Raw genomic sequence first — 14,828 nt, forward strand, 5'->3', positions numbered from 1 at the left:
GTATATGTATGGCTCAACTCATTTTTTGATTATTATCATATACATTTTTTTTTTTTTATATTATATATCTATATTCTATACATAGAAATAATTTAAAATCTATAATACTTCAAATATTTTTTTTAGCAGTTAAAGTCAATCATTTGATGTTTGATAATCATAAAAAAAGTTAGTATCTTCGCAATAAATTATTAATTATAACGATAACGTGGGCATACACTTGTTTTAATTTTATGATATTATTATAGTATTATAATATTCTCCTTTATATGTAATAATAAATGGCTATTGGCTATAATACATTGTGGCGATATGGTTAGGTAATATAGCAAATATCAATTTTGTTAGTACTTACTATTTAAAGCTTAGAAACAAAATCAATTTCACGAGGAATAAATGAAAAAAAAAATGAATTTTCAACCAAATGTCACTTAAAACTGTTAAGTATACGTTCTTCAGCTTTAATTTTAAATTTATCTAAAACTAAAATTGTCAATTTATGAGATTTTATGGACCTATACACCATACAGGCATACAGCTACCCTTATCAATTATCAAAACTTTTAAAGGACGTTTATTGCGATAATATTATGTTATGTATTAATATAGTCATTTTGTATAATATTAATGATCATCAGTTTTGTATAGTTGAATTTTGATTATTTATCATTTTCAGAGCTATCGAGAACACAATACTGTGCATTATATTATGGTGGAAAAAAGATTGGCAATAAAATTCACTGATCTGAGTAGGCCAAACAAGGATTTTGTGTACAGGTGTGGGTACGTGTGAAACGAGTATCGAGCGTATTATACATTAAAGATTATAATGTAGGTATAAAGTATCAACATTTATGAAACGTGCAGTATTACGTTTTTCTAACACTATTTCAAACGACAGCATTTATTAATATTATTATATTACCGTTTATATCGTTACTGTGTGTATGTAGTTAGTTATATAAATCACTTTAAGTCTCGAGGTTTTTATTGGTTTTTGAATTATATAAAAAATAATAATGCATATTGATTTTCAATTTTATTTATTACATTATGTTCTTATTAAAATTAAAAACTTTTGCAAAATATTAAATAATATGAAATAGACTACTCGATTGATACCTTTTAACTTTACCACTCTTATAACACACACATATTCCATGTCATTATTCATCGACAAAAATACTGTGGGTAACGATATAATTATATTAAGTACGTATAATATGTATTATATATGTATACAATTTTTTGTTTTAATCTTTTGACGTCAATACTTCATGAAATCAAAATATGTTTTATCTCATAAATATAATATGTATACTGTCGCTGTGTGGTACAGTAAATATAGCGATAAATAAACCATAATCATTTATATTTTATTATGTATACAATGTATACATATTACTGACACACGTAACAAAATATAAAAAATTATACTCTATTAATTGTTATATGCATATATTTCTAAGATAAAACATAATTTTATTTTTGAACTATTAACGTCAAAAAACAAAAAATTATAGATGTCCACGCAGAAAAAATATCATCAATACAGTCATTGTTAATATCTATTTTTGAGTTAACAAAAAGACGACACGGGAAGTTGAGAAGTGAATATTTCTAATGACGAAACATAAAATCATACCCGAGACGAAAAGACGTTCTGCAAGCTGTAACTTTCATCTACCTAAGTAAAAAAAAAATTGGATTTTCGTCCCTCGATAGTGAATATTTTTAACTTTATCCTAAGATCATTAAATTTTTAATACATAACATGTTTAAATTATATAACTCACTTTGTGAAGTTATAATTAACTTATTTTTTATTAGATTCTATATATCAAAATATTATTATTATGAATAGGTACATAATTTCTATTTATTCTAGTGTTTATAAAAGTATTAAGTATTATTATAAACGTGAACAATTACATGAAATAAGATTAATTTTTATTGCCCATATGGCTATAATGCTATATACCTGCAGTTAACCTATATGTATAATTATTATTAGAAAATTCCAACATATATTATAGATTAGATATTATAATAAGTTACAGAGTTGATTAAGCTACCTTATGTAAGCTAAATATGCAACTTGAGTTGAGAAATGGGGAATTGTATTATTGCTAATTATTGTATATTAGTATTAGTAATTTACTAAATCATACAATGGAAATACATTTAAATACTTTTTCGTCGATTTTATTTATATTTAAAAATATTCCAAAATGCAAATCAGTCAAAATTGTAATCTATGCATATAAGAGTAGGCATAGCCGAGTATGGTACCGACAACAGGTGTCAGTTACCTATAGCCCTTGAGCTCGATATGTATTGCAAGTGCTGTGCCAGCTGCTTTTGGCGTGCTGATAAAATATATGTAGTATTGCAGCAGGTAACGCACTAACGCTATCGCTGCTACTCGAATAGATGCAAATGTAGATAGGTTCACCGTTCAGAACAAGCAGCCTGCAGGCATGCGTGATAAATGATAATATTGCAAATATAATTTTGGCCATTTAGTCAAAATGAATTAAACCTTCATCTGACACACGTTAATGTATGTATACTTGTATTTAAATATAATATATATATATATATGTGCTGGTAGTAATATCTGATATAAAAAACCATATCAGTATACAGTAGAGAAGAGAAAATAAGACTAATTTTGTTTTAATTTCGGACTAAAAGTACTAATATAATATGTGCCTACTTAAAATACTTAAATAATAGATAAATAGAATATCTCAACTTCAGTGTAGTAAATAGTTATTGTTGTTGTTTTCGTCTTCGTCAATCCACGTTCGTGATCTTTTAGGGAAAAAATAGTATACCTACCAAAAAACACCATTCTATTAAAATACCATTCTAAAAACAGTCTGATTACGTGAGTAGTGCACAAATAAATTCTGTTCGTCGATTAGATATCGTTTCCACGTAAGCAAAAAAGATAACACACAAACACACATTAAACTGGTGTAAGTACATCATAATATTATTTCATAAATAGTTGTTTACTTAACCCGCGCGTGGTGCACCGCGACTTGCAACAGGGCGCGGTCGACGTAACGCCGCCCGACCAATGACGTTCGAGTTGCCGGCAAACTTCTGACCGCGGGCCGTTGTCGGGAGGGCCGCGGCGGCCAAGACCCGGTCCCGAAGTCAGTTGCATGGATGCAGTTGACTCGAGCGCCGCATTTGCCGCCATCGTTGTATCCGGCTCGAGTATATTATATGTATAATAGGTATATTATATAATATAATAAAGAAAAACGTGATCGATTAATGTAATATCATACCTTGTTTATGTAGTATAGGAATTCAAAAAGTATATCGAGGTTGCATAGAATTAGAAAAAAATATAGTACAAAATAATGTGTAACACACTAACCGTGAAGTAGAACTCCCTCTACAATTGATTAAAACAATTTTTAATTTGTTCGAAAATTAAATTTACAAAATTGTTTTCTGTATAGTCTGTATACTATAATATATATATATTGATTTTAAATTACCTATTTAAATTATATTATTTGAAAAAATATACTTTGAGAGAGGTCTATTATTTTAGAAAATTGGATTTAGTTGAAATTTTTGGTAGGTCAATATTTAAAATTCTTAATACATTTTAAAATAACCAGGGAAACAAAAAAATACGAACATTTGTCAAAATATTAATATTATCATTAAAATAATTATTTAGTAACCTGAAAATCATACATTATACCTATTATAATATTTAATCCTAGAATTTTATTTATACAATTTTAAGACTTCATATAAAGTATATTTAAAATATATAACTTTTTATTAATAGATATAGATAACAACCACTCGTTATATCTATACTTACATATTTTATAAAGACCATTGATGTAATACTGGTTTAAAATTAAAACAGTCGGGTTGACCAAGATGACTGACTTTATCGTTAAAATCCGATTTACTCCAACAAAAAGGTCCTAAACTATTGTTACTACCTTGAGTGGGGCCAGAAACCGCTTTGAATTGCAACTGTTGGAATAGCTGGCTCGAAGTAACTTTAACATCGGTGGCTCCGTGCGACCGATGACCCAACGCTTCAATGGGGTACGTACCGTTCGCGGGATTCAAATCGTTTCTGACAAAAAAAAAATTTCACACAACCGTTATTATTATACGAAAAGCCTTGTAACTATATAATCACAGAAGTAAAACTTTTTCATTCAACCATCAAATACCTGGCAGATATCGCGTTTTCTGCCGAATATGGTGGACTGCAGTTGCACCGGGATTCTGGATCTTGTGTAAAATTATTGGATCGCATCAGATGCAACATACAATTGCTACAATGAATCTTTGTGTGATCTCTGGCAAAAATACGAGCCCGAGGCGAGTCCGAGTATGAGAACCTTTAACCGTAAATCGTGCTGATATGTTATTATACTATCATTAAAAATTAAATTTTCTGTTTCTCAATCAAGAAAATATACACTATACAGGAGTCCAGTGTCATACATATAATATATATTTTAGTATTAAAGTATACGTAACAAAAATAGAATACTATACTGCTATGACTCAACATAAAATAAAAATTGATGTAATATTACTTCTATGCTAGATGCTAAGATGCTTACTACTAAATTTAGGTATTCGCCATTTGGAATATTTTTACAAAATATTTATAAAACTACCTGTATAATATGTAACAATAGTTAACATTGATACTGATAATAGAATTCATTTTCTACTATTATTTTTAAATCATAGCTCAGTGGTTTTTCTGAAGCTCAGTCAATAAGGGAGGGCAACCGTAAATTATAAATTGTAATTTACCTCAAAATACCATGAGGGGTTTCAAACATGACACACACATACTCACATAAGTAAACAACAATTTTTGCAATGATAGATTAATCTCTAAGAATAATTTTATCTTATTTTCTTATATAATCAAAAGAGAAAAATATTTTTTTTAAGTAATTATTTCGATTTTTTTTCCATTTGAAAATTTATCTATGATTGCTTGGAATTTTGATTCAATATTTCTATTTAAGTACCTATAATAAGTATTTAATAAATTTAAACTAGTTGGTTTTGAAAAAATACTAAAACAGCCTGATATTAGGTGATATCTTGTTATTATTACGTTGATCATAACAAATTATAGATACACACAAAAATGATGAATTATTTTTGAAAACAACACTGCTAAACAACCGAAAGAGAATCGATATACTATCGTTCCATTATAATATACTCTACTGTCATATTCCCATTAGTCCCAGTTATCTGTTTGGTCTTAATTCCAAAAAAATATTCTATACATGACAAGCAAATAAAATAGGCATATCATAATAATATGTATTATGTACATATAATTGTCCTATTATTAATTATTATATTGTTATACAGAGTATTCAATAAGTTTGTAAATTATCATTACATCAATTGAGACTAATAAACGATAATAGGTATGATATAATTAATGAGAATATTAAATATTTCACAATATAAATTTACTCGTTAAAAAGTGTTATGTGTTGATAATTTTCCGAGTGCGTCCCGAAATGACCTTTATTTATGTTTCAAATGCAACCAAGAAAAAAAAATCATATTATTTTAACGTAGATCGAATGTGTCCCAGTTCATTTAGAATTACCCATAATAAACCATAATAGGAGGTTACAACTGGCTTACATCTCAACAATATTTGGTTATTATTATTTATTTAATTATTTTGACTTATAAACATGTTTAAAATGTCGGGTGAGTGTATACTATAATAATAATATTATTATTATAATATTTTATTATTTTTATATTTTTATATTTTATATTTATTTTGAGTTAATTTTGCAATGCCATAATTTTAACATAATCTAATCTAGAGATTCGTTCAATTTAGTATTTTTTATATTACCCAATTTTTTTAGATACTATTATATAATTAGAAGTTTAAATCAAATTTTTTACGTATACTTGAATTGTTTGTACTTCCAAGATTTTATTTTTAAGTAATATTAGATACTTGCGTATGAGATATGGATTTTGAACCATAGTGCAAATAAAAACTAACACAAGGTAATATTATAGGTACCATTTTAGTATAGGTATGTACCTATTATCAGCGGTAACACTACGATCGCGTACTTGGGATATACCTATGAACATTAATAGCAATATTATTGTTGACGCATAGAGGCTATGTATTAAAAAAGTACCATAAAGATAACGGGACGCGCTAGGGTGATGTCCTATCTGTTGTTGCTCCATGTAGATATTAAAATATGTATATACAGTAATTATTAAAAGCTTACAAACTTATTGAATACTTGTTATATTGAGTATTAACATATTGTTGACGTATAACATAAATTTTTATTTACCACAAGCCGTAACGTTGTTCCATATCGTTGTTTCCACTAATGTTGAATATAAAAGGAAAATATGGCACATTATAGCTTGCCCAATACGTCTGATTGATTAAATGGCCGGTGAAATCATCGTGCATCACATGACCGGGCATCTGCTCGAGGACGTGAAGTACATCTCTGGACGGCAACGGACTTCCCGGTTGGAAGGCAGCGTAGTTGACGATCATCCACTGATTGTTGTACGTGCCGCTATTGTGGAGCTTGAATATGTCCACCCAGTCAGTTGGATTGGTAGCCAGGCGGTTCGCGACCATTGCGCGCACAAATTCCAAAATCTATGTTGTAAATTATAATCATCACTGTAAATATCGTATATCTACTACACAATACTCTCTATTATAAGGGTTCTCAACCTTTTGAGGTACATACCCCCTTTCACGCTATTTTATAATGTCACTCCCTCTCACTATAATACGATTAAATTATGTTTATATTTATTTATATATTATACATAAGATATAGTGATTCTAAGTTATGGAAGATAATGTAAAATAAAATTTTGTCACGCTTCCCTAAGTCCCCCTCTAGGTCGAAAATCATTATTTATACGATCAAGACAAAAAATGCGGATGTAGTATCCTCATTATGAATATTTAAAGAAATTCGATATTGGACGATTTTAAGGGGTTTAAAATAGGCAATTTTCCATGACGTCTGTATACATAGTAACTATTAAGTTCCTTACTTATTCCTAGTGTGAATAAATAATAACAAATTAATAATGTGCTACACCGCCTACACCTCATAAGTATTAATTATTTTATTATTTTTGTCTACATTTCTTAAATTATTTTGCCAACTGAAAAATTAAGTTATCTGATAAAATTATTGAAAACAATTTCAAATTTATCTTGAAAGTTACTAGAGTAGTTACTATAATTTACTTTAAGCAACCATTTTTACACTTAACATTTTTTTTTTTTTTTATTTAATATTATATTAAAACTATAAATATCAATACGTCATAATAAGTTTTCAGTACTTTTGTAAATATTCAAACTCTCATCAATTATTCAGTAATTATTATAGCATGTACTAAAATGATTAATATCAGTTTAATTCAGTAATTCGAAATAAATATATTATATTATTATATTACAAATTGTAAACAAGAGAGATTTAGGTATAAAGTACAAACTACTTACAAGAGAGAGTTACATCAGATAAATAGTACGAATAAACAAATAAGATTTAAAGTAATTTTACCTACTTGACTGCAAGCATAACCTATTCAGAGTTTATAGTATAATGGAAAGCATCTTAAATTTATTTTCAAATGATGTGCAAGATATTATCAAAGTCACTCTAAATGAACTCCGATAGCAAAATAAAAACACTCATAATAGTAATAGGTATTATATTATATTACCCATATTATAAACGCCTATTCATAATTATTGGTATACTTAGTAATGTGTACATTATGTTCGTAGTAGGTATATTTTTATACTTTACAATATTAGAGCTTGCAAACTTCTTACCTATATAGCACACAATGGCCACTGATTTACTAATAATAAGCGATAAGCTACCGATCTGAATTATGAGTATCTCTTTACCACAAAACTTTAAAACAGCCTCAAAAAAGGATTTAAGACATAAAACATTATTTGGATATACATATAACATAATAGTATAATACATATTTATAAACATATATACCTGACCGACCGGTTTCACGTTAGACCACAAGGAATTGTTATAATTTTCGATAGTAGTCTCCATAGTGGTCAAACCAGAAGATATCAGGTAAAAATCATCTCCGGATTGAATACCACCCGGGAACGAACTGAACGACATGTCGAACCCACGTATTAGTTTGTCGGACGTTTTGCTCTTCCTATAACGCAGACTATACCTTTTCTGTATTCTCAACATTGTTTCGTATCTGCAGAGTGAAAGAGGTTTTTCAATGATAAAATATTATGTCTTATACCTACTCTTATAACATTAACATATGTATACGTTTTATGCAATTTGTATATCTACGTTAAACATCATGTATAGATTTTAATTTGTATATTGTATATCTAGAAGATTTGACAGTATTGTTAATTAAAACCAAAATCATTTGAATTATCTAATCCTCCAGATACACCTTAATACAAATTAACAATACGGTTTTATTAAACTATGATGGTCAGTTATAAGTTATAAGTGCCGTTGTGTTTACCCGCTCCACGTCACATGCGATACAAGCATGTCTTTGTTTCCTGGCAGCAGTTTGATAAGGGCCGAACATGATCCATTTCCAGGGACACGGTGCCTAGATTCTGATGGATCTAGAGCAATAGATAAGTCGCCCAAATCGTCGAGAGCGTTTAACCAGCTATAACAATACACACACACACACACACATAACGAAATAATTTTAAAATATTTCTACAAATATAATATGATTTAAGAAAAACTTTCGCATCGTCTTACTACCTACTTATATTTTAATTTATAACGTATGAAAATAACAATAATCTCACTATAAATCATCCCAAGTCAAGTCGGGCGTATCGGGTGACTTGCCTCGCATGTATCCGTCGTACAACCCATCAAGTTGTTTGTAATACAGTCCGATCTATATAATATTATATATAGGTACTGTAATAATCGCGTAAAATGTAATGTAAAACCGAACGGTAATAAAAAGAGTAAAATACCTGGTACCAGTATGGGTCGGACTCATTTGATTTCGATTTAATCCAGTCTTTATTGGTCGTCATGTAATCTTTTAATTGTTCACAGACCTCCGAACGGTCGGTGCAATAGTCTTTAGCTGTGTTAAACCAATGGCTATATATGAGATCAGCGGTTAACGTTCCTTCCAAATACCCGGCACCATAAGCTTGATCTTCGTCTCTAGCTTTTTGTGAAGTCCTAATCTCTAAATAACCCCATCTACAAGTTTGTTTCAATTAATTTACAACAATATTTATCAAAATGTGAACCCATTATACCATGTAAAAATAAAAATATAGGTAGGTACTTTAATTTATTTTTGTTAAAATGAGTTTTCCAAACCTTGAAATAAATTACAGTACTTATAGGAATATTAGTGAAACTCAGTATTCTCATAATATGCTAGACTGAAGACACATAATGTAAGTGATTTATTTTTCCTCTAAAAGTGTAATTTACTTTTTTCTACTGAATGAAAAAACGAGTTAAATATAAATTAAAAAAAATTTTTTTTGTTCTAAATTTCATATGAAAATTCATTATTATCGTGACTTGTTTTGTACCCATTGAGATTAAATCAAAAGGCTGATATAATAATGGCAAATGCCACATTTGGGCTCGTATTACTTACACGTACAAAGAATATTACTTAACAATCACTGATTTCTTCAATCTCTAATTTTAAATAAATATTAAAAATAAACTTTCATTGAACAAAATGCTACTAAAACCAATCTGATTCTATACTATAAAATTCTATAAAGTGTATAGACTATAGAGGCATAGTTTCGTAAAATATTGTTCCACTACAATTCCGTTCGACGATCAATTAATAAACTTGAAATACTGTTATAACTTTTTTTACGCGTTCAAAATTCTATGAATTAAAATACCTAAAAAAGTTATTAGCTAAAAAATATTCTACTTTGAATTATGAAATTATAAATATATATTATATTGTAGAATTTAAAAAAATAAAAATTTGTAAAAATTATATTTTTTTCAAAGATGAAGTTTTGGAATGACATCAAATTACATGAAAATAATGTTTTACAAAGTTATAAACTTTTTAGAAATTATTATAATATGTATTAATGATAGTTATAAAATTACTTTTTTTTAATTTGTCTTATTTATATAAAATATAGATTTTATTGAAATATTTTAAATTTAAAAATTTTATCTAGTGTCCTAATTTAAATATACTAGGTATGTTAAATTTTGTTACGGTTTTGTCACGACATTTCTGTTAATGTGAATTTTTAGAAAATGAAATTATTCGAAAGTACAGAACAATAGGGATTTTAGAACAGTTTAAAATTTATTTGATTTTTAAAAAAACTGTAGGCACCCTTAAACAATCATAATAATCTGAAAATAATATTTTTTGTACATTTTAGTTCACCTGTTGTAGTAAAATAATTTTAATCCGAGAAAAAATACTCTAACTATGTCATGGCAGTCAGGCAAAGTTATGATTAGTAAACAATTTATAATTTTAATCATATTTTTAATTACAAATATTTATATTTATGATTAAAATTAATAAATAAATTCAGTAAATACCACATTTTTAAAAATTTAATTATTTTTAATTTTTACAGAAGTTAGACTTTAAAATGCACCCCATTATTTATAATACTAGCTAAGTTGTAGTTTTTATAACCAACAGTTAATTATATTTACTAAAGTTTGTGTTTCGATCTTTTGGATGTTTCGTTAATTTTGTTACAATTTCAACAATGAAGTAGATATTTTTAGTGATTTTTATTAAAAAGTTGACATTACAAATCGAGTTTGATTCAGTTTGTTATTATATAGTTAAATTCGAAAAACAAAAACCTAACCAACCACCTGTGATATGGAAAATTTTTTGTTTAATAAACTTTAAAAAAAAAAAATTTTCAAAATATTTAGGTACCTATTTAATAGTTTTAAAAAAAATAATTCCAAGAAAAATAGTGTTTTGAATTTTTCTATGGAATTACATTAAAAAATATTGACTTTTTTGTTGTATTCCTTTATTTTAGACCGTTACGACGGGCCTTTAGGACTTAAGTAACATATTCTATGATATATACTTATATATGTATGTAATGATATTGGTGCATATTTTAGATTCTGAACGAAGTGATGAATGTATTGATTTTACAATGATGTATGTTTTTTTTTTGTGTGTCTGTGTACAGCATAACTAGTCGAAATAATGCTTCAATTTCAAACTTCGGGGGTGGTTTCCGATGGAAAAGTGAATATCCTTGGTGCATTATACATGCAAAAAGTAAACATTTTCTAACAATTTTCAAAAAAATCGAGAAAAACAAAAAAAAAAATTACGGAAAAACGGGAATTCTTACGCAAAACCAGTTTTTGACCGAATCAATTTTTTTATATGGTTGTAATTCAAAAACTAATCACTATAAATACTTGAAATTTTCACTAAATGTTTATGTTAGTGTTATCTATATACAGTTAAATTTTCAATAAATTTTGACTTTTTTTGAATTATTTATAAACAACTGAATTTTTTTTTGAAGTGTCGGTAAAAATTTTTGGATGACCAAAAAAACTTGAAAATTTAATACAAGGTACCTTATGAGTTGTTCTTATTGTAGCTAAAAAAATTAAAAATCGTTAGTCACAATTTTTTTTATAAGCGTTTATAGTTCAAATTTTTACGAAATCTGTCGAAAACGCGAAAATTTGCAAGTAATTTTGAAGTTGAAAAATCATAAAATGTTTTTTGTTTATAACTAAGGATTAAAAATACAACACTAAGTTTTCCATAGGTTTTTCTTCAAGTAGCTATAGAGAAAACTCGAAGCATCATTATAGAAAAAATTTTAAGTGCGTTTGAATTTTAAATTTTTACGAAATCGCGTAACGATAACGATTTATCCTCGAACGATTTTAAATATTTGTTGTTATTCAAAAAGTATAAGTCGTAGATACTTGAAAATCTTACCAGTTATTTAGATTTGCATTTTCTTTACATGATTTAATTTTCAAAATATTTTGACTTTTTTTTGAGCTATTTAATGACAACCGAAATTTTTTTTTTTGAAGTGTCAATAAAATGTTTTTGGCCCAATCAAAATATTTGAAAATTTAATACAAAGTTCCTAATAAGTTATTCTTATAGTGATTAAAAAATTATAAGAATACATAGGCACAATTTTTTTTTATTAGCATTTGAAGTTCAAATTTTGACGAAAATTCGTCAAAATTATGAATATTTTTCAAATTATTTTGTAGGTATAATTCATAAAAATGTTTGTATAGGTAGCTAAGAGTTGAAAATTTAATACAAGATTTTTCATAAGTTTAGCTTACAATAATTATAAAAGAACTTAAATTTTGGTGTATTCAGGCCATTAAAACATAAACCACCTTTTTCACCAACCACTAGAAATTATATCCTAGGCTGACAAATCATCTTCGTTCAGAATCGTTTTTCGTATATATGATGATACCTATCATTGCATTCAAATTTAACCTACCCTAGTCCGAGGTCCACCCCACCCCCTAATGTACAGCAAAACGGTACCCACTTGCCCGCTTTTTTATTATTATATATTATTATGAAATGGACTAATGGCATTTATAGAATTTAAAAATGTATAGTTATTGTTGAAATGCATAAAAATGCTGAGCATTATGCTTAAATTGAAATTAAAATATCCTAAAAATTCAAAAATCCATAAAATAAATAAATATTACATTTATTTAACAGAATACAAAAAAAAGCCTAAGATCTTTAGTAACTATTAAGAATTTATCAAATCAAAAAAAAAAAAAATGTAAATTATATTTTCGACTATTGTTATGAAAGAATTCATAAGAATTTCGTCAGAGACATTTTTAATTAATAAATTCGTTTTAAATTTTTATTAAATATCTACTGCAATGTATACATACCCAGTACTGTTGATCCTGTCTACATATTTAGCTTTGGCGATAATTATCTCTTTGGGCTTAACGATATAGAGTTTAGGCTGAATAGTTATTCGATTGTTGTCCTTTTTCACCGCTACCAGTGTTTGGTTTTTTATTAAAGCTGAACATTGTAACGCCCAAACGGACAACAATGAGAGAAGTATACATCTTATTGACAACATTGTTCTATTGATACTAAACAAATGCGTTGTAAATTAGAAATTAACGACTCTCGTATAAACCAATGACTTTTGATCCATTCGATAATTAAATTAGTAGTTATATAAATGAGTATAATGTTATTAGATAAGCTATTGGGATCAAATATAAATTGTACCAAATATGATATTGTAAAGTAACTATAAATTATTTCTAAAATAAAACAAATAATTGAAAAAATATTATTTTTCAATAAGTACTTAATTTTATATTTTTATATTCTTATGTTAAAAAAAAAAAACTATAAATAAATACGGTTTAAACATTAAACGAAAAAATGTTTGAAAATTCAAAAAAATGTGAAGAAAATTGTAGTTTTTTAAATAATTTTGATATATTTTTATTTAATGCACAAAAACCTAAGCTATTTAAATATTTAAACAATATAGCTATAATAACCCTATAATTTGTTGCGTACATACAGATACAATCATATATAATATATATACACAATATTATTTGATAGTGCATATCTAGGTACTAATAGGTACATATATCTCATACATTGTTTTATTAATTTGTTAATTCAGCAAAAACATTCCGATAAGTAGGTACCTAATACTATATAATAAAATTTAAATTATACTCAATTATTTAGCATTGTGCAATGAATTACAAGTAATTATTATTAATAATGACTGTTAAATTAAAAAAAAAAAGAAGTTTAATGAAAAAAAAAACATTTTATACTCGTACTTTTGATACTAATAAATAATGAGACCATATTTTAATATCCAAATTTTCAAACTTTTTTTAACAATATAAGTATTAAAGTATAAACTTAACTATAAATTAATTAATATTAGATTTATCATACACAGTTGTGTAACTGTGTAAATATTAACTATTAAGTATTGGTATGTACACAATATTTTATTTGCGCTAACTCGGTATAATTGTATAAGTGCCATTTTAAAATACAAGATCACTAATTATTATAGGTAATTAAACATACCTTAATTATACATTTAAGTTTGAGAGTTATATATTTAAATATATATTTTATATGCACAAAGATTATAGTGATTATACATTATATTTTATATGAAAAATGAAAATATATTTTTTTTACAATTTACATAAAATTATTATTGTTATTTTTTTTATATTGTTTAAATGTGGAATATAAAATGTGAACAAACATTGTAGTTTGTAAATTTTTATAACAAACTTTATTTATAAAAATTAAGGGAATCATAAATTTGTTACGATAAATACTTTAGAATGTTATTTTGTTTAGTTTCAATTTGACACTTTGTACACATTTTAAGTAGATAATTTTTGGTAGGTAAATAGTTATTTTAAAAATACTTTTAAAAAATGAGAGGTCATCTTCTTATCAAATATAATTTCGATATAAATGTATAAAATATATTATTATATGTATACTGTATAGGTATGATAAATTCGATAAAATATAGACACCAATAACATAATTGAAAAACGACAAGATTATGAAAAATAAAAATAATAATGTGGAATTCTAAAAATTATAGGCACATAATATACATATTATTACTTATGTTATAATATATGTAATAACATATTGTTATTTCTTTATCGATGGAAAAAAAC

The 14,828-nt window shown here is 26.5% G+C and overlaps 1 protein-coding gene across 1 annotated transcript; it reads right to left on the bottom strand.

Moving 5' to 3' along the window:
• Nucleotides 1-3,786: 3,786 nt before the first annotated feature.
• On the bottom strand, nt 3,787-13,243 carry LOC114121887 (putative phospholipase B-like 2). Its single transcript, XM_027984384.2, has 8 exons — nt 13,017-13,243; nt 9,080-9,317; nt 8,903-8,997; nt 8,599-8,754; nt 8,088-8,313; nt 6,378-6,700; nt 4,227-4,397; nt 3,787-4,126 (listed from the first exon to the last, which is right to left on the bottom strand). Exons 1-8 carry the CDS (start codon nt 13,214-13,216, stop codon nt 3,865-3,867), a joined length of 1,671 nt encoding a protein of 556 aa, XP_027840185.1. The 5' UTR covers nt 13,217-13,243; the 3' UTR covers nt 3,787-3,864.
• Nucleotides 13,244-14,828: the final 1,585 nt, after the last annotated feature.

Source organism: Aphis gossypii, chromosome 2 (assembly GCF_020184175.1).
Source record: "Aphis gossypii isolate Hap1 chromosome 2, ASM2018417v2, whole genome shotgun sequence".
Taxonomy (NCBI): domain Eukaryota; kingdom Metazoa; phylum Arthropoda; class Insecta; order Hemiptera; family Aphididae; genus Aphis; species Aphis gossypii.